This window comes from Symphalangus syndactylus, chromosome 16 (assembly GCF_028878055.3).
Source record: "Symphalangus syndactylus isolate Jambi chromosome 16, NHGRI_mSymSyn1-v2.1_pri, whole genome shotgun sequence".
Classification (NCBI taxonomy): Eukaryota; Metazoa; Chordata; class Mammalia; order Primates; family Hylobatidae; genus Symphalangus; species Symphalangus syndactylus.
Window position 1 is genome coordinate 67,726,454 of NC_072438.2, and position 27,609 is coordinate 67,754,062.

Below are 27,609 nucleotides of genomic sequence, written 5' to 3' on the forward strand. Positions count from 1 at the left end.
ACACAAATTCACCATTACAATAAAATGTGAAGGTATTTTTAACATCTATATATTTCTGTGTATGATTCCATTTTTGACTTAAGAGGGAGCTAGGTCATTTTCTATAAATTAAATCTCCAGTGAGGTCTTGGGAATGGTTACATTATAGCACCTTGAGGTTTGGCTTCCTTTTGTTTATTTGCTGAATTGCTTGAGTATGTTTTAAAAGTCAGTCTTAGTTATTTTAACAAGACAATCTCTAGATTCTCTTGCAATATTCACTAATGTGATATGTCATATAAGGAAGATGGTATCACAAGGTTAAAAGTCAAACTGACAACTGAAAAATGGCTCCTTACTGTTAGAGAACCAAGTTGTGATTTTTTTTTTCCTAATGGTAATGCTTCTTTTATATAGCACCAAGTTCCACTGTTTTCTTTTTAAAGTGGGAAGTAGCAGTTCTTGCCAGTTTAAAATCTAATCAAATATAACTGCAATTTACTTAAGATATTTGTTAGTTATATTTTGTAAAACTAAGTCCTTCTGCTCCTTCAGTTATCCAGTCAAATCTATCACCACACATGCTCCATTTGCAAAACACTACCATAATAATTCTAAAGTATAATATATTATCATTAGATTGTTTCCACCAGTTAAAACTAACATGGTAAGAATTTATAGGAAGTTGTCTACATCAATACCTTAAAAAAGAAATCAGAATACTAAATTTATGTTTATAGAATCCTCTTTTAAAATGTTCTGCCATTCAAAAATCATCTATGTTTTGACACAGGGCAAACCAATTGATATCTCATGAATAAGATGCTTTATCAATTTATACTTATCCCTTAAACTTTTATAAGAATCTATAAATTCCAAGAGTATAACCTAATATTTCTATATTTTCGATGAAATATGCTTTGTAAAAATAATTAAAATGGTAGCCTAATCATACTTAAGATATACAACGACATAGGTCTCAGGCATCTGAAGATTTAAGATATCTATGGCTCAACTCTTTTATGCAGTCCTCAGAAAAACATTAACATAGCTTAGAGGGCTGATTTTTAAAGGATTACAAAATACTCAAGAGTTTATATATTATTAACCTCAATCCAATTTACCTTAAGACATTAAAATGAAAATTTAGCAAATACAATAAGTTAATTTCAAAGAAATGATACATTTTATTTAAACTATGAATCCTATGATTATTTATAATAAAAAATGTATGAAAGTGCTTGCACACAAATAATTAAGATTGGGAAACATCTTACCATTGTTTTTCAGTATATATAAAATGCTGTTAAATACAAAATTTTAATCGTTCAACTACTGAAAAGTACTTTACTCCTGCAAAACCTGGAAAATTTTCATTACTGTGGCAAGGATTCTTAGGTAGCTTAAGAGCATGCATGTTCTGATTCACTTGGTCTGATTCAATCCCACCATGAACTTACTCCTTATAAAGCAGCTCTGAATCTGTACAGGTCACTTTTGTCCACCCACTTTTGTTATGAGTCTAATAATCATGGAAAGCCATCTCTATGAAGAATCATTTTGGTATTTAGGACAGTGATTACCTGTAAGCCCTCTTCAGCACTGGGAACCATAAGATTAGCTATCAGAATACATATATTCCTAAAGAAAATGCATACAAAAGGATTATCGTAATCTCAAAACCAACACTTGTCATCCAGATGCTGATATTCTCAAAATAAGATGCAGCCCTTACAGAAATTCTGAACTCAATTATGCTTACAAGAAAAACAAACTATACCACTTACTTAAATCTACAAGTGATAAATGAAAACACTTAAAGCAGAAAGCACAGTAATTGTGTATACATGGTAGCCAATTATGTAAAATGAAAACACACCACCCCTCAACCACAATACAGGCTGAGTGGCTGATTGTCCTATTCCTTGTACCAAATCCCAGTCTCTTATTCCAAATGACAGTAGGTAATCATTGACTTTTAACAAGGGCTATAGTGCAAGAATATTGTAACATTATAAAAACATTAGTGAAGCTGAGCCACTCCTTATACTTGCTAACATGGAAAGTGGACCTTGGGAAAAGATGAAATAGGCAAAGATGAACAAAGGAACCCCTCTTTGACAAAAGAAAGCAGAAATTTTCAGCACATGAGAAAGGTATTAATATCTAATGACAGGTCATCCCAGAAGCAAAGAAAGATGAATAGCCTTTTAAAATTAATTTATGTAATTAGAGACACTAAAAGTATGAGCAAAAAGATTGAGAAAAGGGTCCTTTTGGAATATTATAAAATATTAGGTTACAAAGTTGCCTTATCAATGTATATACAGAACTGCTCAAAGAAGAGAGAACAGGACAAAGGGACATAAATACCTAACAGCTAGAAAAATGTCTTTCTTGTGTGGAACAAGGGTACAATAGGGTCTACCACAGCCTAGGTAAAACATTTCTTAAGATTATTCTATCCCTTTACTTGAATTCCACAAATATTCTACATTTGTTGAACTTTCTAATCTTACTTATAAGGTATAGTGTTTTTGATTCCTGGTTATTGAGTGGAATATTTCTCTCATAGTAAATGAATATATTGGCAAACAAACTCATATCCTAAAGTACAACTGGTAGGCCAGACAAATAGTTCTGCCTGCTCCATATCACCAGTAATACAACAGTTGTAAAAAAGTCCTCAGTGCCAAATGTTTGAATATATTAAATGTCAACTTTAACATTTAGTCTTTAATAAGTAAAAATAATGGTAACTAGGGACAAATTAATTTCAAGGAAGTATTTCAACTCTTAAGGGCTCTAAAACTACCACTTCAGAAGAATTTTGCTTTTATTTATGACCTCACCTACACCCTTAGGCCAATATACACACCTTTAATCATCTTAAAATCTCAAGGTAACTTCTTACACAACAAATACCATCCCATCACGCAATGCAGAAACTGAATGCAATATGCCAAGTTCAAATCAAAAGGGTTAGGTGGCATCTAAGTTCCAAAAGTTTTCAAATACGGTCATGTATTTCATGTATTGCTTAACAACAGGATGCATTCTGCAAAATGCATTGTTAGATTTCTCTGTTACGTGAACATCATATAGTATATTCACATAAACCTAGATGATATAGCCTACTATGTACCTAGGCTATATGGTATAGCTTATTGCTCCCAGGCTATAAACCTGTACAGCATGTTACTATACTGAATACTGTAGGCAACTGTAACACAATGGTAAGCATTTGTGTATCTAAAACACATCTAAACATAAAAAAGGTAGAGTAAATATACAATATTATATTTTTATGGACCGCCATTGTATATAAAGTCTGGTGTGAAATGAAACATCATTATGTGATACATGACTATAAATCCATGAAATAAGAGGAAAGTGGCTTTCAGAAAACAAGTTAGAAATGACAACAATAATACGAAATCAGCAAAACCTACTTTAATCCTCAGGATATCACCACATACCTGTATTTTCACCAAAACTGAATACCAACTCTGCTCATTCAACTTTTCAGTTATCTGTTAACTATGCCATCACAGATTACAGAAAAAACTATTTAGATAATTGAAAATAAAATATACAAGTTTCTACAAGAACAGTATATTGTATCTGTTGACTTTGTTGTATTTTTCCAAAGGAAAGTTCGCAGTATAAAATAAGTTTGCTAATATGCAATTAGAACTATATATGACCCTTATTTTAATTCCATTTTTATAAGTAGAAACTTTGGATTCAACAAACATGATACATAAAAAAAGGTCACCATTCCTCCTCTGTTTTTGTTACTATCAACAACTATTAAAATTCACTTAAAAAGTACATTCTTTTTCAAGAACACATTTTTCCATAATACAGATTTAACGTCATGAAAAAATTCAGTTATCAAGGCAACTAATATTTCTTGGTCAGGGAACTGTGATATTGTATGTTTCCTGCAAAATTGGCTATCCTAAGATTCAGGAATTTTGAACAGGTTAATAAGAAAAGCTGAGTAATATTACTTTTTTCATTTGATATGCATATACTTTTATAACAGGTTAGAGGAAGAGATATAATTTGGAACCTATGTATTTATTTCCTGAACCTCATACTGCAAACTAAAGAGAAAAGGTACAAGCAACATTTCACCCTTAATATCAAAACTTTACCAGTTTAAAAAAAATTCCAGAAGTCCTACCCAGAGCAATCAGGCAAGATAAAGGAATATTAGGCATCCAAATAGGAAAAGAGGAAGTCAAATTATCTCTGTTCACTAACGACATGATCCCATACTTAGAAAACCCTAAAAATTCCTCCAAAAGATTCATAGACCTGATAACTTCAATAAAGCTTTAGGATACAAAATAAATGTACCAAAATCAGTAGCATGTCTATACACCAATAACGTTCGAGCTGAGAACCAAATCAAGAACTCAATCTCATTTACGATAGCCACACACACAAAATAAAATACCTAGGAATACATTTAAACAAGGAGTTGCAAGAGCTTTACAAGGACAACTACAAAACACTGATAAAATAAATCACAGATAACACAAACAAATCAAAAACATTCCATGCTCATGGATAGGAAGAATCAATATTGCTAAAAATGACTATACTGCCCAAAGTAATCTACAGATTCAACACTATTCCTATCAAACTACCAATGTAATTTTTCAAAGAATTAGAAAAACTATCCTAAAATTTATATAAAACCAGCAAATAACCTGAATAGTCAAAGCAATCCTCAGCAAAAAGATTAAAGCTGGTGGCATCATATTAGGAAACTTCAAACTATACTGCAAGACTACAGTAAGCAAAACAGCATGGTACTGGTATAAAAATAGGCACACAGATCAATGAACAGAACAGAGAACCCAGAAATAAAGCCACATACCTAAAAACAACTGATCTCCAACAAAGTTGACAAAAATAAACAATGGAAAAAGTACACGCTATTCAATAAATGGTGCTGGGAAAACTGGCTAGCCATATGCAGAAGAATGAGATGGGACTCCTGCCTCTCACCTATACAAAAATTAACTCAAGATGAATTAAATATGTAACTGTAAGACCTCAAACAATAAAAATCCTAGAAGAAAACCTGCAAAAAACTCTTTTGGGACATTGTCCTAATTAAAGAATTTATGACTAAGACCTAAAAAGCAAGAACAACACAAAGAAAAATTGACAAATGAGACTTAATTAAACTAAAGCGCTTCTGTACAGCAAAAGAAACCACAGCAAACAGACAACCTAGAGAATGAGAGAAAATATTTACAAACTATGCATCCAACAAAGGTCTAATACTGAGAATCTATAAAGAACTCAAACAAATCAACAAGAAAAAAACCCACTAAAAAGTGGGCAAAAGACATGAACAGACACTTCTCAAAAGAAGACGTACATGCAGCCAACAAACATTTAAAAACATGGTCAATATCATTAATCATCAGAGAAATGCAAATTGAACCACAATGAGATACAATCTTACACCAGTCAGAATGGCTATTATTAAAAAGTCAAAAAATAACAGAGGTTGCAGAGAAAAGGGAACACTTACACACTGTTGGTGGGAATGTAAATTAGTTCAACCCTGATGAAAAACAGTATGGAGATTTCTCAAAGAACAAAAAATAGAACTACCATTTGACCTAGTAATCCCACTACTGGGTTTCTATCCATAGAGAAAAAAATTACTTTATAAAAAAGACACCTGCACTCATATGTTTATCACAGCACTATTTACAATAGCAAAGTTACAGAATCAACCTAAGTGTCCATCAGGAGTGGACTAGATAAACAAAATGTGGTATATATACACCATGGTACACAATCATAAAGAAGAATGAAATCATGTCCTCTGCAGCAACATGGATGCAGTTGGAGGCCATTATCTACCCTAAGTGAAATAATGCAGAAACAGAAAATGAAACACTACAGGTTCTCACTTATAAGTGGGAATTCAACAATGGGTACACATGGACATAAAGTTGGAAACAACAGACACAGGGGACTCAAAAATGGGGGAAAGAGGGATGAAGCCAAGGTTGAAAAACTATCTAATGGGTACTATGATCACTATTTGGGTGACGGGTTCACTAGAAGCCCAAACCTCACCATCACACAATATACCCATGTAATAAACCTATACATATATCCCCTGAATCTATATTTAAAAAAAAAAAAAGACAAAGAAAAAAAAATCCCAGCTCCCTAGCCAGTAAAATGAAGACTTCTAGCAATCTCTTTATTTGCATCTATTTCTGATTTACATATGTTGCAAACATTGTAGTACAACAATTACTAAATACAGTCCTTTTTTTTTCAATAACATTAAAATGAGCCATCATGACAGGCAGGTGATATAATACTAATCTTCAGCATGTTTCTTAGCATAGAAACACAATTGTCTAGTCATGATCCTGTCAAACACTGAACACATCATATATAAAAATCAGCTTTACCCAATATCAAGAAGTTTTATCATTACCAAGAAATAAAATATAAGAACTGAAAATCAACCCAGAATATTTTAATCATAAAATTAAATCATAAAGCATGCTTTTGGTCTGATCAAATGTATATATGCATTTATATAGCAATCAAATTAATCAATTATATTGCTAATTTCAATCACTGATTCATCAGTCTCTTAAAACATGAAAGAAATTTTGTATACAGTGTATACCAAATTACTAAGAACTTACTAGGAATTTATTTTTGTTTGATTATGAATCACAAGTAAAGCTCATAAACTCATAGACCAGGTATGTCTTGAAACTCCATCCTAACATACTAGTCAGACAAAAGGGAACAAACACTTCACTGTAATTACCACCAAAAGACTCTTAATTTCTAAGGTTTGCTATTTAATATTAACTCTTTCCATGATTTGTTTACTAAAAAAATTTGACATTATTAAGCCCGTAGGATCATAAACCAAGTGAAATATCTAACTGCCTAATAAGCATACACATGAGCTTTTCTTAAATGTACCTGTTCAAAATAATTCTACAGTGGTTAACCTTGTTTCAGCAGAAAAAAATTTGAAAGTGCACAACAATATTAACATAACTTGTGAAATACACGTCACATAGAAATGCTAATGTTCATTTTAGCAGAAAAGCACAAATAAGTAAAATCATATAGTACATAATGAGTAACAGACATGTAGTAGAGAATTACCAAATCTCATATAGTTGTTTCAGACAATAAATGAAATTGTTACGAATTTAACTTCTGCATTATGAGTATTAGTAATAAAAATATGTACTTGAGTAGACATAAATTACACAAAATATTCAGAAAATAATGTGAAAAAAATTTTTGACACTGTAATTACATATTTGCCCAGATGATGAAGTGGTAATAATGAGATTATTTTACCTTTATCTTGAACTTCTTTTGAGAAGCGCTCCCTTTCAATAGCTGATTCTCTCTCTATTCGCTCAATTTCAGCCAATGCATCCAATTCCACTTCATCATATATAGGTCCCTGTTGTGATACCTGTTGTTGATTCTGTACCACAGAAGTCTGGGGCTGTTTTGCAGCAACTGAAGTGTTCTGTTGTAAAACAGGCACTTGATTTGCTGGAAGGAATGCTGTTTGTTCTTGCTGCGACAAACATTGAGCAGCATTTAGTGGGCGGTTTACATCTTGTGGAGTAATGGGTGTTTTTGAAGTCTGTCCTGGGTACTGCACATTAAAAGGAATATCATTTTCTGAAACATTGCTATTTTCCACACCAGAAATCATATCCTCTTGCTGGTCCATGTCTGAAGACCTTACACGAGAAAGTCTTAATGTAAGTTTAGTAGAGTCCTTGGATGGAGAACTAATTATATCATACATTGCCGCTTTCTCACTCTGCTCTTTTTCATCCTTGCCTAATTTCATTTTCTTTTGCTTCTTTTGTTTTCTCTCTGGAGAATCTAGCAAGATATCTGGTGGAACATCTCGAGGTGATGAACAAGGTAGAGACTGAGATTGTAGGATTAAAGGTGGTCTTGAGCCTAGAAAAATAATACGATAGAAATAACAGTTGTGCTGGTTTCACATTTTCTTACAATGTGATAGAAATATTAATAAGTGACAATACAGTAATGCTAGAAAAAAATAAGAAATTATATAATCCAAGCTACTTATTTACAAAAGATGAAAAGAAAGCTTAAAGACTTGTCTCACACAGTTGTTTAGCTTGCTAGTAGATAATCTAAAATCTAGCTTTGAATCTAAGTATGAGTATTCAATTTTTCAGACCAGTATTATTTCTATACTTTTGTGCCTATAAAGTATACATATTTAGCTTTATAGGGGTAAAAAGTTCATTGCTTCTAAAGATGATACAACACAAATATTTTGGGCATGACCACCTCTGTTCTTTCATGGACTATCTGGGAAAACGGATATATCCTGATTAAAGAATAAGTACGCTTTTGTTAAATTACACAAAAATAACAATTTAATCCTAGAGACTATCTTACATGAATACTACTGGGATGATAACAAAAAGCAAGCGGTCACTTTACAATTACTAGAGCCTTTACTTACTTCAAAAACTGGTGGTAAAATATTGATTTATACTTTTATGTGGTCTTCTCTTTCTCCCTTAACATCATTCACATACTCTCTTCAGCTTGCTAATCCTCTTTTTATTAGAAAAATAAATAAGTTCAGTAAATTTCAAGGCCTAATAAAATATATTGAGCCCAGAGTCCATTAAATCAACCAATGTTATATGAAACAGGAAAGTGTTAAAAATAATCAGATGGAAAAATTATCCTAGCTAATAAGCCTTCAGACAAAAATTCTCCTTCAGACATGAAGGAAAAAGTGCATTGATATGCTTCAGAAATAATAGTATAACTGCATCTTAATAATGTATATATTTCTTATCATTAAACTATAAAATATTTAAAAACTTGTAATAAATTGTAAAAATTGGTCAAGATAAAAGTTTTTTTACAGACAGAACTTAAACCTAGAACTGCCTTAAATTAAGCTTTCAGTCTTTTTCCATGATACATAAATCTGGACTTTCAATTAGCAAGGTTAATGTATTTTAAATGTTATATATAAACATCCAACTTTATTTATTGAATCAAGTGTGATAAAGATGATATGGGAGCAATTAACTATAAATGTTAGTCTAACATTTTGTGTCAGAGTTGTGAAAGGTGCTTTATGTATCAATTCACTTGATTTTTACAACATTCTTCAGTATTATCTTTAAAATTTTTCAGAAATGGAACACGAAGCCTACAGAGGTTAAAGAAATTTGCCCAAGGTTATGTAGTTAACAAACCTGAAGATTTAAAACAAGATTTGTCTAAGTCTGAATTGTAATATACCATTATGCCTTTGTATTTAAATTCTATGTGGCAAATTATATACACTTTAGAACAAACTTCAAATTCTAATAATTAATCTAAAAATCAAGATAGACTGACAATGCACTTACCCTTCAAAACTAGTTAGAAAACAACTTCATGACAGAAGTTCAAGCTTTTGGTGAATAATATATTAGTGAGGTTATTTGTTTTCAAGTTTTCCATTTCTATCTAAAGTTCATCTACTATTTATCTATCTAATCTCAAGAGTCAGAAGAAAAAAAGCTAGTTATCTAGATCAATCGCCTATCTCCCTGTTCTCTTTCCCCGGCAATCTAAATAACTTCTCACCTTGACAACACTTGTGGGATATGTATCTAACCTACAAATAGTTACTCTGGAAGTTTTTCTCTCTTTCAGAAGCTGGGTTTTTATCCCTGAAAATTCATACAATTTACAGAATTGAAATGGCTCATAACAGCTCAACTTTCACCCTATGAAAAATGTCCTTGACAGAAAACCAAACACCACATGTTCTCACTCATAAGTGGGAGTTGAACAATGAAAACACATGGACCCAGGGAGGGGAACATCACACACCAGGGCCTGTTGGGAGGGTAGGGGGCAAGAGGGAGAGCATTAGGACAAATACCTAATGCAGGCGGGGCTTAAAACCTAGACCATAAGCCTGGTGTGGTGGCTGACGCCTGTAACCCCAGCACTTTGGGAGGCCGAGGCAGGTGGATCACGATGTCAGGAGTTCGAGATCAGCCTGACCAACATGGTGAAACCCTGTCTCTACTAAAAATACAAAAAAAATCACCCAGGCATGGTGGCATGCACCTGTAATCCCAGCTACTCAGGAGGCTGAGGCAGGAGAATCGCTTGAACCTGGGAGGCGGAGATTGCAGTGAGCCGAGATCATGCCGCTGCACTCCAGCCTGGGTGACAGAGCGAGACTCTGTCTCAAAAGAAAGAAAGAAAAAAAACCTAGACGACGGGTTGATAGATGCAGCAAATCACTATGGCACATGTATACCTATGTAACAAACCTGCACATTCTGCACATGTATCCCAGAACTTAAAGTAAAATAAAATTTTTTAAAAAATTAAAAAAAAAGAGAAAAATGTCCTTGATAAATAGTAGGAATACAATCAGTGTAAAAAAGATCTTTACCATATGAAGCAGATATGAGGTAAAATATCTTTACGTTTTATATGGCTATAATTAGAAATTCTCATTACTTGAGAGAATATATTACCAGCTATGTTAAATTATAAGCTAATTTTAAAAAGTAGAAGACAGTATTCTCTTCCAACAAACTGGTAACTAAAACTATTTGACTACAATTTTAAGTATTTTAAAAAATGGCTCAAACCTGGACTTAAATTCACAATTTTGTGAATCTGTTACAGATGGAAGACCACGCAAGGTTCTTTGAAAATTCAAAGATAAACAAACTGAAATTCATGTACATAAAGTAGTAAAAGTTCTTACAAAAAATATAAACTAATAGCTTGAGGAGATAAGGGGAGGGCCCATGGAAGATCACCCATTTAACTTAGACCTGGAATAAAAGATAGAATTTTAAAAGGCAGAGATAAAAGTAGATGTGAGAGATTTAAGAATGTAACATAGAACAGGTTAGATCTGATAAATGACTAAATAGTTGAGAAGAGACTTTATGATAACTTAAAATTTTTAAGTTACAATGATTCAGGACTGGAACAGCATTAAGACAGATGGGATGGCAGAAAGAACAGTGAAAACCATTTTGAACATGAATTTGAAATATCCGCTAGGTATGAAGGAAGTTTTGTCTGGAAATGAAGAATTACAACTTGGGAGACAAGACTGGAGCCAAAGATTGATTTAGGAGTCTTATGCATGAAAATAATCAATGCTGTTAATGAAACTTAATAAAACAGCCGGGGAAAAAAGTGCAATGAGTGATAAAAGGTCTAATAATAGAAATCTTGAGAAGAATAAGAATAAGGAGAAGAGCTAATGAAGAAAAAAAGTATCAATGAAAGGAGTGGGAGAAAAACAGATGGGCTCATGTGAAATAAGTTTTTTGGAGGAAAAAGGAAAGCTGATCAAAAATTTCAAATGTTTAAGAGAAGAACGTTGTGGTTTGAAAAGACCACTGGATTTATCAAAGAGAATGGATACTGGATGTATCCGAGAATATTATCAACAGATTACTGGGTAAGTGGAAGATGAATCAATCAATGAATAGGGACAGATTTAAATCCCATGATCCAGACCTGCTTGTACAGGTTTATTTTTTTTTTTCTACGATGAAAAAAAAAATACAGAATAACTTTTTAATATCTACTTTAGGAAGTTTGAGTTCTTTATTCAACTTCAAATATAAAATATACAGAAGGAAATTTTAGTTACAGTAGTACCTTTAGGAGTTCCTTCACTTCCAGCAGGGGAGCATACTGGCTGTGGAGATCTCAAGGGAAAAGATGCAGCATTTCTCATTGTTGAAGAATCTCCATCCTAAAAACAGAGTATACAATTTATCTTTTGAATGACAGGAGAGGCTTTATAGAAATCTTAAAGAGAACCAATAAGAGACATAAATTACTGACAGGTAAAGTGTTGGAATTCAAAAGCATAATTCTTCTGCACTTTCCTGTTTTCTTCTTGGTATATCTTAGAAGAATTGAAATTGTATCCAAAAGAATCAACAGCCTAAGCATGGCAATGAATAAGAAAATTTGTATTACTAGTATGCTCCATTTTTGTTTGCTTTTTTCTACAAAAGGAGCTATGAATACTCTACCAGGTGGTAAATGCCTTGAGGGCAGAGTTTATTGTCATCTGTGTTATCCTTAGACACATGCAGCTTACATAAAATACAAGCAAATCAATAACAAGGCAAATTTCCAGAATGTGGAATATTTTAATAACATCAAGGCAACATTAAATTTCAGACACAAAACTTCGTACAAGTATTAGAGGGAAAAAGAGTCAAGTACTAATAAATACAGGCTTATTATCTAAAAAAAAAAAATTTTAGTGTGAGCAGTATTAACCTAAAACTGAAATATTTCATTAAGAACCTAAACCTCGAGGTCAGGGGTCAGCCAACTTTTCATTATAGAGGAATAGAGAATAAATATTTTAGGCTCTGTGGGCCACATACAGTCTCTGTCACATATATATATATATATATATTTTTTAAGTAACCCTTTATAAATGTAAAAGCCAGTCTCACTTTGTGGTTCAGGCTACTGGTCACACTTGACCAATCCTGCTCTAGACTAAGCTCTGTATGTGCAGGAGCCATGTTGTACTCAGTACCTAGTATAATGATATACAGTAGGTATCATTCACATTTTGAAATGGAAATACTAGGTTATATGACAAATATTAGAACTATTTTATCACCTTAATGAAAATATATTACATACGTCACTACTTAGCCTGTGCACCATGTGTAGGTAGTCCTCACTTGAACCATGTCTAGGATTATCAGCATGATGATTAGCTGAATTGCCAGACAACGGACCAGAAACTTTATTATCATGTATGTTTCTCAAACCACCTGCAACAATGGGACTTGATACCGACGCTGAAATTAATAAGAATAAAAAAAAGGTTTACTAAAAGATTCTTAACATTCTTGGAGAATAGTAATTATTCACAAAAATTTTAAGCATATAGAAATTACAGAGAATAATATAACAGATACTCATGTACTGACTACTTAGTTTGATCAAATCTTAACACTCTGCCAGATTCCCATCTGTTTTTGAAAAGAACTAAAACATTACAAATATAGTTGAAGATCTCCATTTATCTGTTATTTCTCTCCTCTATTCCTTTCCTTTTACTCCCTAGAGGTAACCACTATTTTGATCTGAGTTTATTCTGCCTATGTGTTATCTTTATACCTTTGCTATACATGAATATATTCCTAAGTAATTCATTGTGTTGTTTTTACATTATAATTTTATATAGATGATATACGTATCTATCCTTATATAACTTGTTTTTCCATTTAATATTATACTGAGATTATATATATATATATAGTTTTAAATTCTTTTATTTATTTATTTTTTTAACAGACAGCTCTGTTGCCTAGACTGGAGTTCACTGGCATGATCATAGCCCACTGTAACCTCAAACTCCTGGGTCCTCTTGCCTTAGCCTTCTGAGTAGCTAGGACTACGGGAACCTGCCACCACATCTGGCTTTTTGTGTTTTTGGTAGAGATGGGGTCTTGCCACGTTGCCCAGGCTGGTCTCAAACTCCTGGCTTCAAATGATCCTTCTGCCTTAGCCTCCCAAAGCACTGGGATTACAAGTAGATATGAGCCACCGTGCCTGGCCTAAATTCATTTATTTTAAATAATTACATATACTCTGCTGTATGATGTACACTATTTATTTGTTCATTCTTATGTGGATGTTCAAATTACTTAAAATGCTTGCTGCCATAAACAATGCTGCAATGTATGTTCTTGTACATGAGGACTGTTTTTATAAATGTGTAAGAGCTCTAGGTGCCAATACCTAGGAGTGAAATTGCCAGATATGCATATTTTTAAAGCTTACTAAATAACAGATTACTTATGACCATTTGTATTCATTGGTAGCGTATCAGAGTTCCCACTGTTCTATAGCCTTGCCAATAATTTTTATCATTCTAAGGGTAGGAAATGTTTCTGACAGTCACTTTAATTTGGATTTCCTTGACTACTGGTGAAGCCAAGCATCTTCTCTTGTGTACTGGCCATTCAGATCCCCTCCTTTACACAAAGTCATAAAAAGACAGCCTCCTGTAACTTCTGAAAGCCTTACGGTTTTGGTTTTTCAGTTAGGTCTTTAACCCATGTAAAATTTTTAAGTGTGAGATAGGGATCCAACGTTACTTGTTTCCATATGAATAACTGCATCATTAATTAAAGAAATCATTCGTTCCCCCATTAAGATACAATGCCATATGGACCAAGTTTACATTTGTCCATGGGTATGTTCCTAAGCTCTTCATCATGTTCCACTTCACTATATGTTATTTTTCCATGTCTACACCAATATTACAATAAATCTTGACTGCTGTTAGACTGAGCTGCTACACTTCATTCCTTATTATTTTGTCTATTCTTGAACTTCTTCTATATGAATTTTTAGAAGCAGGTTAAATTTCACAAAAACCTTTCTTGAGATTTTTTTATCAATGTTATACCGAATTTATAGATATGGGTGTAATAATAATCTTTACCCTATTGAGTCTTCCTATCCATGAAGATGGCATAACTCTTTATTTTCTTAAGTTTTCTTCTATCTCTTTCAAAGTTTTGTAATTTGCTCCACAAAAGTCTTTTACATCTTTTATTAAATTTATTCCTAGGTATCTTGTGGTGTTCTTTTAAATTGTTAATGCTATCAAAAAAGATTATAATCATACCTGTTTATTTCTGTATATAAAAATGCAATTGATTTCACTATAATGATATTGTATCCGGTAACTAAGTGGAACGCTTTTATTAATTCTAGTATCTTGTCTGTAGCTTATCTCGGATTTTCTATGAAGACAATTATGTCACCTGAAAATGACACTTTTTTTTCTTCCTTACCAATAATTATACATAGTTTAACGCTTCTCATCTTCCTGTATTGGCTGGGACACCCACTAAATAAATCTCATTATAGGCATTCATGTCCTGTTCCTGAATTGAAACAAAATGTTTCTAATTTTTTCTACCACTAGGTAAGATTAAATCAACCTCTTCTCCTTTTTTTTCCATACAGATGGGGTCTGGCTGTATTGCACAGGCTAGACTCAAACTCCTGGGCTTAAGTGATCCTCTTGCCTTGGCCACTTGAGTAGCTGGGACTACAGATGTGCACCATCACACCCAGCTTAACGTATTTTTCTTCTTTTTTTTGAGACGGAGTCTTGCTCAGTTGCCCAGGCGATCTCGGCTCACTGCAAGCTCCGCCTCCCAGGCTAACGCCATTCTCCTGCCTCAGCCTCTGGAGTAGCTGGGACTACAGGCGTCCGCCACTCCGCCTGGCTAATTTTTTTGTATTTTTAGTAGACACGGGGTTTCACTATGTTAGCCAGGATAGTCTCGATCTGCTGACCTCGTGATCCGCCAGTCTCGGCCTCCCAAAGTGCTTAATGTATTCTTATTCAGTGAAAAGTTTTAAATGTCATGAATGGAAGTTAAATCTTTCTGAATGCTCTTTTGAGACCTATTAAAAGGCTCACAGGACCCCAGCCCCATAATCTGAATTATATTAATTGTCTTCTACTAACCAATTCATATATATATCCAATTTTGTCATAATAGGTGGATAACACTGTTTATTCGGTTTCTTTTTTTGAGACAGAGTCTCACTCTGTTGCCCAGGCTAGACTGCAGTGGCATGATCTCAGCTCACTGCAACCTCTGCCTCCCAGGCTCAAGCCATCCTCCCACCTCAGCCTCCAAATAACTGGGACTACAGGCACACAGCACCATGCCTGGCTAATTTTTTGTGGAGACAGATGGAGTTTCACCATGTTGCCCAGGCTGGTCTTGAGTTCCTAAGCTTCAAGCAATCTGCCCGTTCTGGCCTCCCAAAGTGCTAGGATTACAAGAGTGAGCAATCATGCCTGGCCTGGTTTCTTAATATTTATTTAAAAAATTTGTTTCACCTTAAGGCTTAAGGATCACTCAAGCCCAGGAGTTTGAGTTTAGCCTGTGCAATACAGCAAGACCCCATCTGCATGGAAAAAAAAAAAAAAGAGAGAGATTGATTTAATCTTACCTAGTGGTAGAAAAAATTAGAAACATTTTGTTTCAATTCGGGAACAGGACATGAATGTCCACATATGATGATTGATTTATAATTTTCCTTTCTCATACTCCCCTCACTTCACCTGATTTTGGTATCCAGATTGTAATTTAACTTTATAAAAAGTTGAGAAAGTGTTGCTGTTTTTCTTTTTTCTGGAATGGATTAAGATTAGAGTATCTCTTCATTTAATGTTTGGTAGAACTTGTTAGAACAGTCTGAGTATGTTTTTATCCCTTTCCCCTTCTCTTAAGGGAGGTAGATTTTGGACTACTGAGTGAGGTATATGAATTTTAAATTATATGATAGATACTGTCAAACAGTTCTCTAAAAAAGTTGCACCAATTTATATCACTATGAAGACTGAAATGTTTATCAATCTGATATAAAATTTTATTTCATCTTAATTTTGAATGCATCTCTATGAGCTAAGGTGACCACAATTTCATATATTTATTAAATCTTTCTGTATCGACTTGGCTATTCTTTTCCAGTAAATTGCCTGTTTACTTCTTTAGTTCATTTTTGTCTTGTTCTTATTGATCTGTATGAGATTTCGGTATATTAAATCAATACTTTGTGTTTATAATAAATGTTGCATATTTCCCCCATATTTGTTTTATATTTATGTAATTTATATATTTATGTTCTCTTATATACAAATTTATAATTAATCTTTTTTTTCATTTCTACAATCCAGGTTTTCAGTCTGCTTAGAAATAATGCCTTCTCAACTCTTAGAATACCAAAAATTTGCCCACGTTTTTCTTATAATTTTATGACTGAAAAAATATAAACAGCGTATTAATCTAGAACACTTTTGCTTTCAGTGATCCAGGAATCCAGCTAAAATTGCAAAATACCTAGACAATCACCAACATCATTTATTAAACAATCCATTCTTACATGCTGATTTTAAAATGTAATCTTTAGAATGATAAAATTTTAAAAAATCATTGTTTTTCCAATGACTTTGTAAAAACTGATAAAATGAGATTCACTGAATGCTAACCCCTTTAAGTAAAAGACTCATGGGAAATTGTATATTTACATGATCTCAAAGTATCATCCCACAGATTTACTAACTGCAAAGGGAAAAATATGTACTTTTACAATAAAGAGAGGTTCACCACCTAAACACGACTGATACCCAGACCATTTTATGATGATAAGATACAATGTAAAGTGCACAACATTGCTTACCAAGTACTCCTGCCAAAAATGTGTAACTGGAAACTAGTAAAACCTTAAAGCTAACTTCTACTTGATAGGAAATACAGAAAACAAATTAAACAACACCAGCAGAAAAGAGTAGAGTTTAGAATATGAAATATTCTACAACAAAAGTGGTCAAACTCTTCAAAAACCAAAAATTAGTGTCATGGGGCGAAAAAGGTGTAAGACTGCTCTAGATTAAAAGAGCCTCCATAAGAGATGCAAAAATCAAATGCAATGTGTGAAAAGCTAGATTTGAACATGCTTTGAAAAGATATTAAAAATATATTTAGGACAACTGGATTGGTAAAAGTCAAATGTATTCTGGATATGAGATGACACCATAGAACTGATCTTAATTTTTTATATAGGAGAATATTCTTAGCAGATGTACTTAAGGACAAAGTGGCAGGATACCTGTTGGTGAAGGGGTTCATTGTGCTAATCTTAGAACTTTTCTGCACAAATTTTTGTAATATAAAGTTGAAAAAAAATGCAACCTTTCTCAATAGTCTAAACTGTCTTACGTCTGCAATTCTCTCTGTCCTACTGACCTATCCACTTTTTCCCTGCCAGACTAATTTTTTTCTTTTTCAAAGAAAATTATGTTTCATTATTGATAGATAATAGAGACACATATTTCTGGGATACATGTGATAATTAAATACATTCATATAATTTGTAAAGATTGCATCAGTGTAATTCAGATATCTGCCACCTTAATATTTGTCTTTTCTGTATGGTAAAAACATTCAAATTATCTTCGTCCAGCTATTTCGAAATGTAAAATAGATTGCTGTCAACTATAGTCACCCTACTGAGCTATCAAACACTATGTGTTATTTCTCCTATCAAACAGTATATTCGTCCCCATTAATCAAGCTCTCTTCATCGCCTCCCTCCTCTACCCTTCCCAGCCTCTGGTAACCACCAATCTATTCTCTATCTTCTTAAAATCCACTTTATTTGCCACATATGAGTGAGAACATATAATATTTGTCTGTGTTTTGCTTATTTCACTTAACATAATGACCTCCAGTTCCCTCTATGTTGCTGAAAAATGACAGGACTTTATTTTTTTTATGGCTGAGTAATATTCCATTGTGTATACATACACCTTTTCTTTATTCATCCACTGATGGGGGACTTAGGTTAATTCCATATTTTGGCTATTTTGTGAATAGTACTGCAATAAACATGGGCGTGCATCTCTTCAGTATACTGATTCCCTTTCTTTTGGATACATACCTACTAGTGAAATTGCTGGATCATACAGTAGCTCTGTTTTTAGTATTCCGAGAAACCACCATACACTGTTCCATAAAGGCTGTAGTAATTTACATTCCCACCAACAGTATATGAGGGTTCCCTTTTCTTCACATCCTTACCAGTATTCACTATTACCTGTCTTTTTGAAAAAGGCCATTTTAATTAAGGAAAGATAATATTTCACTGTGCTTTTTGTTTGTATTTCTCTGATGGTGAGCGATGTTCAGCATTTTTTGCTGTTATCTGCTGGCCATTTACATGTCTTCATTTGAGAATGTCTACTCACATCTTTTGGCTATCTTTTAATGAGTTTTTGTTGTTATTGTTTTTGTTTTGCTATTGAGTTCCTTATATATTCCTGATATTCTAGTTATTAATGACTTGTCAAACAGATAGTTTGCAAATATTTTCTCCCATCCTGTAGGTTGTCTCTTCACTTTGCTGATTGTTTCTTTTGCTGTACAGAAGCTTTTTAGCTTGACGTAATCCCATTTGTCTATTTCTTCCTTTGGTTGCCTATGCTTTGAAATCTTAAAAAGTATTTTGCATAGACCAACATCCTGGAGTGTTTCTTCAATGTTTTCTTCTAGTAGTTTCATGTCTCAGATTTAAGTATTTAATCCATTTTGAGTTTATTTTTCACAGCATTATTTACTGAAGAGACTGTCCTTTCCTCATTTTATGTTCTTAGTGCCTTTGTCAAAAGTAAGTTGTCTGTAAATATCTGTATTTATATCTGGATTCTCTATCCTGGGATTGGTCTATGTGTTTTTATGCTAGTATCAAGCTGATTTGGTTACTATAGCTTTGTAATGTATTTTTAAGTCAGGTAGTGTGATGGCTCCAGCTTTGTTTGTTCTTTTTCCTCAGGATTGCTTTGGAAATTTGGGGTCTTTTTTGTTTCCATATAAATTTTTTCTATTTATGTGAAGAATGTCATTGGTATTTTGATAGGGATTACATTGAATATACAAACTGTTTTGGGTAGTACTGACTACATTTTTTAATTTAGAATAACTTTAATATCTGGGTGAGGCTAATCCCCGAGTATGGTTTTTAGTTCTTTATCTGAGCATTTCTAAGAAATGACACAACACTGAATAGGTCCTCAAACTATATTAAAAAGTTAAGTTAATTTTGTGAAAAAACATCACATTTCTTAGAGATAAAATTTACATTCTTTTTTACACACATTCACGTGTATATGGATATTTACACAAGAAACGGATGTGCTCTTTTGACATTTTTCCTCCATTACACGTAAAATGTCCCTCAGACTTTTGTGTACCTGAGTATACTAGTATTTTACAAATATTAAGAATCTACATATACACATAGATATGTATGTTTGGCACTCACACTCAATTCAGTAATTTTCTACGTGTCTATTTCTTTTCTTTGAGATAGGTCTCAATCTGTCACCCAGGCTGGACTGCAATGGTGTGATCATGACTCACTGCAGTCTTGACCTTCTGGGTTCAAGCAATCCTCCTACCCCAGCCTCCTGAGTAGCTGGGACTACAAGTAAGTGCCACTATGCCTGGCTAATTTTTTTTTTTTTGGTAGAGACAGGGTCCCACTATGTTGCCCAGGCTGGTCTTGAGCTCCTGGGCTTGACTGATTACTCTGCCCCAGCCTCCTACAGTGCTGGGATTATAGGTGCGTACCACCGCACCTGGCTGTGTCTGTTTCAAATGTGTCAAATTTGCTTCCCAGTTTCTCCCTGAGTTCGTGTGTAAAAAAGCTCAACCTAATATTATCTGGTTCTGGGAAACCAGAGTTAGCTGTTTTGATGGATGACAAAGTTAAAAGTTTATACATTAATAAGTTTATTAATGAATAAAGTTTCAACTTCATGCATAATAAACAAGAATACACATGTAGAAACTAGTAACTGAAAGCAAATTTTTAAAATTTGCTGTTAATTAAGGAGGACAAAAATAAAGATGTTTTATATTATCCTTTGCACTTTTCTGCTTTAAAACATTTCTTTAAAACATACAATTTATAGTAATAATAAATCGTTTAGTAACCATGAAATATATCTCAAGGTAATATAACCTTAAAAAGACATCATAATATCAACATTATGACATTAAGAACTAGTAATCAAGTGAGAACTGGTAATTTAATCTCAAATTTTTGCATCTAATTTTCCATTACTGTACTATGGTAAATTTTTACTACAAATTATTTCAGTATAGTAAATTTTTCATAGTAGTCATCCCTCAGTATCCATGAGGGATTGGTTCCAGTACCTTCTGTGGATACCAAAATCTGCAAATGCTCAAAAGTCCCTTATATAAAATGCATAGTACCTGCATATAGCCCTATGCACTATACAGTACTTTAAATCATCTCTAGATTACTTACAATGCCTATACAATGTAAGTGCTATGTAAACAGTTGCTATACTGTATTGTTTATGTAATAATGACAAGAAAACATGTCTGTACATGTTCAGTACAGACTCAATTTTTCTTCCAAATATTTTCACTCCGTGTTTGGTTGAATCCATGATGCAGAACCCATGTATGTGAAAGGCTGACTGTATCTAGTTTACCAATTAAAATGTAATTGTCCCTTGGCTTAGTGCTAATGTAAGAAGAAGGAGCAATTTTTAAAAATGCAGTTCTTCTTAATGTCACACCTAAATATACTTAGTTATATAATAACTGAATCCAAAAAGCCAAAATGACACTGCTTTCACCTCCTAAAATGACAAATTTTCAAATGGTAAGTGTAACATTGTTTTAATGATTTAAGCCATATCTTTAAAAAGGTTCACTGACAAGTATACAGTACAGTATTTTAGTTTGTGTTTAATAATTATATTTAAAAAAACAAATTTGCTTGGAATTAAAGCACTTAGACATTCCCAGTAAAGTTACAAACAATTTTCTTACCTTGCTGCATCTGTGGATGTGTTGTGTAACTTGAAGGATGGGAATATGGCATGTATCCTGCAGGGCTTTGTGGGGCGTATGGACTAGGCACTGGGCTATTTTGCTGTGGCATAAATCTGTTCCCAGAGCTTGTCTGTGGTGGCACAAACCGGCTAAAACCCAAAACCCAAATAAAAAATATAAGGAAATAAATAAACATGCTATTCCTTGAAATTTGACTGTCACAAAGTCCTCTGAACTCTTAGTTTATATATGTAAAATCTATGCAAACAGAAGAATCTTGCAAAATAGTCAAATAACATACAAAAATTGTTCACAATTCATAATCAAAGAGTTACAATAAAAAAGTCTTTAAAAACAGGTAATTTGTTTACTTATATAAAAGTACCAATCTGTTTAAGGTACTTAAAGCCATGTTCCCTAAATCTTCTTATCTCAAACACATTAGTTATTTTAACATTTTTTGTCTGTATGAAATTACATTACTAAGATGGTAGCTACTTCAATTAGCATATCAGACTATTTCCATATACAACATTTTACGGCAAATGCAAAGTGGATTACTATTTAAGTATTTCAACTAAACTCTAAATAATCCACCATTACCTAAATGTATGAACCATATATTCACCAGCATATTCACTATACAAGACAATATTTAATAAATGATATATACATATATTACCTGGAGGGGCTATGTGAGATAGTGGTTTGTTGATAATTGGAAGATGCAGGACTACTGTGCATGGAATTCTGAGAAAGTTTATACTGAGACATCATCATTCCTATGCAAAACACAAAAATACAGAACGTTATTTTCTTCTAACAGTAAAGTGTCCTTTAAATAACTGAAATCAGTTATTCTTTCTCAAACATTGCAGAGATTCTTTTTGATCAATGTTTTCATTTCAAAGAGCAAAATACAGACACTGCAAAACTGTAAATTTCAAGAACAATTTTATTACAACACCATTTTCCATAAAACTAATCCAGGACTAGAAACAGAGATTATAATATTTTTAAAAAATTTACCTGCTTACTCAATATTCTATTATTTAGCCTTAGAATTGAAAAGATTTTTTTAAAAGTTGTTTTATCTACCCTCGCACCTAACACAACACACTTCCTTCTACAACAGGACTCAGGGTAGTTTTTATTACATGAATATTTTATCACATACATCTCTCACGCTTGGGAACTTAATTTCACAAAGCTATTTGTATTATCATGGTACAGACATAGGTTTTGAAAAGTACTTTATTTATGGGCCAAAAGTTTGAATTCCTGTAATTTTCATCTGAATGTCTTTTGAAGCAAAACAGAATGTACCTATTCCTTCTTTCACAATAACTCTTTGTCACATAGTAGGAATTAACGGAATATTTGATTAAAAAATAAAAACTTGAGAATAGCATTCTGTTTCTTACATTTATTTCCAAGCTAGACATTATTTCTCAATTATTCACATGACATTTCATTATATAGGAGACACAGAAAAATTCACTTATTTAGACATTTCAAAATCAGATAAAAATCTACAAATAACACCCTGAATTTTCTTATGATTTCTACAGCCAATCTCTTTTTTGGGAGCTGCAAGGATCAAATTATATTTCCAGATTTCATTTCCTGCTGTTGTTATAAAAAGTGCCTTTCACTAGAAATATTCAAACAGAAGTTCATTTGCTAAGAGTACTACAAAAGAGATTGTAGCTGAGTGAAATTAGGTTTCAAAATCGCCTCTAAGTCTACCATTGACGGGTGTTTTCTTAAGTATGTAGTCTAAATTTCAACTTCTGACTTTTCTTTTCCAACTCAAACTCAGCACAAAATTGTTTTGCTCCATGGCTTAATAGCTTAATTACTATAATTATTGTTGCTGGAGGTTTTTTTTTTTTTTCTTTTGGAGGGAGATGAACACTCAATGGGACAGGAGTTAAAAAGCTTTTCCCCCCTGAATTAACAGTCATCACTGGGACAAACTGGAATTACTAGTTTGAAAGCAATGGCTTTCTAAATAAAACGGGTAAATGAAATTCTAACAGTCCTTTTCAATTAGCTCTAAGTTCCAAAGAACTATGATTAAAGTGATTTGCATTTTATTAAATTTTCTCCACATGCATGACTCATATTTAAACTTACCAACCCCAAAATCAACTTTTTAAATTTCTATTTTATTTTTATTTTTTATTTTTCAATGAGACAGGGTCTCTCTGCGTTGCCCAGGCTGGTCTTGAACTCCTGGGCTCAAGCAATCCTCCTACCTTGGCCTCCCAAGTGCTGGGATTACAGGCGTGTGCCACCACGCCCAGCCAACTTTTAAAATTTCAAAGCCATATATCACCGGGAAAATGCTTTAAAAAAAAAAAAATAACATGCAATTAATCGATTAATTTTAAATGCTAGTTTATGCTTTTACAAAGTAGGGTATATAGAAATCAAACAATATTTTGGACTAAAAAACAAGTATATGTAGTATAAAACACAAAATATGTGACTGAGAGGTGAACACTATAAAAGTTTTTATCAGAGTGATTTACTACCCCAATACTCAAAAATGTAAGTTGCAAAAATGTAGTATTAGTAGCCTTAGATTCATTTATCCAATATTAGATTTACTCACATTCTCCTATAACTAGTACTCCTACTCTATTAGTCTTTCTTCCACTCAACTTTCTTTCCATATTTTCTTTCAATTCCAACATTTTTCCAGAAAGCATTCATAACTCTAGCTTCCTTCATTATTTATATCTGTCTCCTACTATTGCAATCTAACTTATTAGTTCTGGTGAAGTCAAAGCCCTGTCCTGCATACCTACCTTCAACTTGCTAAAAGGCAAGTCGGTCAGAAGCAACCCCATTATGCATTTTGAGGAATCAACAGTAACTATGCAATTGCTTTCAAAATACCATTCAAACAACACAAATACACAGAATCAGCAAAGCAATATTATTTAAAGGAAATGGAATGGGAAGCATCATGGAAGTGCTGCCAACAAAGTAAACCAAAATGAATTTGGCAAAATTATTTTATTTATTTTTTCTTTTTTTTGGAGACAGGGTCTCGCTCTGTCGCCCAGGCTGGAGGGCAATGGTGCAATCTCAGCTCACTGCAGCCTTGACCTCCTGAGCTCAAGCGATCCTCCCACTTCAGCCTCCCAAGTAGCTGGGACTACAGGCGCACACCATAACGCCTGGCTAGTTGTTGTATTTTCTTGTAGAGACAGGGTTTCACCATGTTGCCCAGGCTGGTCTTGAACTCCTGGCCTGAGGCAATCCACCTGCCTCAGCTTCCGAAAGTGCTGGGATTACAGGCGTGAGTCACCATGCCCGGCTGGTAAAGTTCTTAAATACAGTTATTTGATTAACAAAGTTGAACTTTCTGAAGTTGTCCAAGCTATTCCCGCCCTGATTATTTTAATCTTGAGAGCCAAACAGGCACTTGGGCTTGTCAATTCGGTAAGCTTGAACAGAACAATGCTCTTAACCCAAAGGTACTCCATGACTACATAAAAATTGTATCTGTGTTGGATGTAATATTTTCATTATTTTATAATACTATGAATCAATTTTTCTTTAATAATAATACCTAACCAATTTTTCTGTTGCTAAGGCAACAGGAGTATTAAATCAATTGCTAGAAAACCATGAATATAATCACAATCAGTATTAAAACTCTATATACCTGCTACAATGTACATGTTCAAAAGCTTTGCAAATATTTATTTAATTAATGAAAGGCTTATTTCAAATTAATTCTGATTTTCTAAAACAAAAAAAATTTTTAAGCTGAGTAAACTGATATATTCCAAAATATTTAACAAAATACACTTAAAGCTTTGTCTAATTCTCAAGGAATTCAGTTACATATTAAACTACAAGAATCTTATCAGTTTAGTTTCCTTCTCATTCTTGGCTTGACTGAAGGCATCAACATGGCATTCCTGATAGGCCAGCTTGTTAAAGAAGACACCTGGATTTAAATATGTATAAAACAAGTTCTGATATGGGAATTCAGTTATTAAGAAACTCACCACTTTGTACATATCTGTTCTGCATGCTTTTCTCCCTGAAAACATTAGGACTCCTTGCCAGGACGGCCTGCAACAAGACTGGCATGTCACCTTCTGGGTCATCACTGCCAAGGTTATCTTTCAACTCTCTGGCATTGAGAAAATAAATGTCAAAAATTAAAATGGTGACTGATTCTTAAGAAGACTTATCATATAAAAGCAAATCACACATAATGGTATGGCCAACGATATGAATTTTCTTTTTTCTTTTTTTTTTGAGAGGAAGTCTCACTCTTGTCCCCCAGGCTGGAGTGCAATCTCGGCTCACTGCAACCTCCGTCTTCCAGGTTCAAGTGATTCTCTTGCCTCAGCCTCCCAAGTAGCTGGAATTACAGGTGCCTGCCACCACGCCCAGCTAATTTTTGTATTTTTAGTAGAGACAGGGTTTCACCATGTTGGCCATGCCGGTCTCTAAGTCCTGACCTCTGGTGATCCGCCCGCTTCAGCCTCCCAAAGTGCTGGGATTACAGGCATGAGCCACCGTGCCTGGCCCAACAGTTATGAATTTTCAAATATGCTATCCCTGGGAGAAATATAATTATCAAAAATAACAGAGAGGGATTCTTCTAAGGACAATCTTTTTTCTTCATTTTACTTTACACAGTCAGGAGAAAAAAAGCCCAAAACACTATTTTATTGAACTATGAGTTTAATAATTTCCAAGTAGTTTTAAAATAGAAAAGAAATACATTCTATTCTAAACTACTCAAAATAATGGAAGGGTAGAGAAGTGATAGTTACACAAAAAGCTGATATTTGGTATTGGAATATATTTTCTTCCATCTGAATATGAGTGAGTCTGACTTTCTGGGAATGTCTTACAAATAAGATACTGTTGCCACACTGATTAAGACAAGACCCAGAGGTTATGTAATTTTTCCATCTTACATTGTTTTCTCAAATAATGTCACGGTGCGGGAGAAGCGGAACCCAAACAGCAAATTTCAATATACTTCACAGCAGCAATTTTCAATAAACTTCAATGTAAGCAGCAAATTAAATTCATAACCATGGGAGATGATGATAAAATTAAGTATAGGCAGTGTTTTAATTTTACATTATACATGTCAATGTTCTACTCATTGGATCTAATCATGAAGACCTATAAAGATGGTGTCCAATGATATGACTCACTACATTTCCAGGGAAATCTTACGGGAGCTCTCCATAAAATAAGTCCTTATTATATGTGTGCTACTTCCTTTACATCATTAAATATTTGGTGAAAACTACTGAATAAGTATGTACAAGCTTAAGAAGTGATTTAGAGGCTGGGCGCAGTGGCTCACGCCTGTAATCCTAGCACTTTGGGAGGCCGAGGTGGGTGGATCACCTGAAGTCGGGAATTTGAGACCAGCCTGGCCAGTATGGTGAAAACCTGTCTCTACTTAAAATACAAAAATTAGCCAGGCGTGGTGGTGTGGGCCTGTAATCCCAGCTACTCAGAAGGTTGAGACAGAACAATCACTTGAACCCAGGAGGTGGAGGTTGCAGTGAGCCGAGATCGCCCCACTGCACTGCAGCCTGGGCAACACAGCAGGACTCCATCTCAAAAAAAAAAAAAAAAAGAAGAAGTGATTTAGATATTGCTGAATTTTGGGAGTGACAAAATATTAGTAGTATTATACTTCTTTCTGATTTTAACCAATCATTTCTTTAGCTTCTCCATTAGAAAATCCATTTAGTAAGTATCTCACCTTAGAGTCATCAGCTTTAAAAATGCCCCCAAAATATGTACTGCATCTAAGGCAAATATCTCTCCATTATAATGTGTTTATCCTCATTCCCCTACATGATAAATTTTTAAAATAAAAAAAAAAAGAATGCGAGGTTACATGAGTAACATTGTGTGGTGGAATATGAAGGGATAAGAATGAGAGATTTTACTTTTAACACATTTTTGTGTTGTTGTTATAAATATGTATTGGTTTTGTAGTGAAAAATAATTTTTTTTTCCCCAGACAGAGTCTTACTCTGCTGCCAGGCTGGAGTGCAGTGGCGTGATCTCGGCTCACTGCAACCTCTGCCTCCCG

At 33.6% G+C, this 27,609-nt stretch overlaps 1 protein-coding gene across 10 annotated transcripts in view; it reads right to left on the minus strand.

Moving 5' to 3' along the window:
* The window catches only part of NIPBL (NIPBL cohesin loading factor), a 185,925-nt gene that overhangs the window by 78,727 nt on the left and 79,589 nt on the right, over positions 1 to 27,609 (minus strand). For all 10 annotated transcript variants that reach the window (XM_055245871.2, XM_055245873.2, XM_055245872.2 and 7 more), the window contains 6 exons: positions 25,538 to 25,665; positions 22,189 to 22,288; positions 21,504 to 21,655; positions 12,736 to 12,896; positions 11,722 to 11,818; positions 7,366 to 7,992 (listed from right to left, as the gene is read on the minus strand). In XM_055245871.2, coding sequence (XP_055101846.1) covers positions 7,366 to 7,992; positions 11,722 to 11,818; positions 12,736 to 12,896; positions 21,504 to 21,655; positions 22,189 to 22,288; positions 25,538 to 25,665 — 1,265 coding nt within the window. The remainder of the gene's footprint in view (positions 1 to 7,365; positions 7,993 to 11,721; positions 11,819 to 12,735; positions 12,897 to 21,503; positions 21,656 to 22,188; positions 22,289 to 25,537; positions 25,666 to 27,609) is intronic.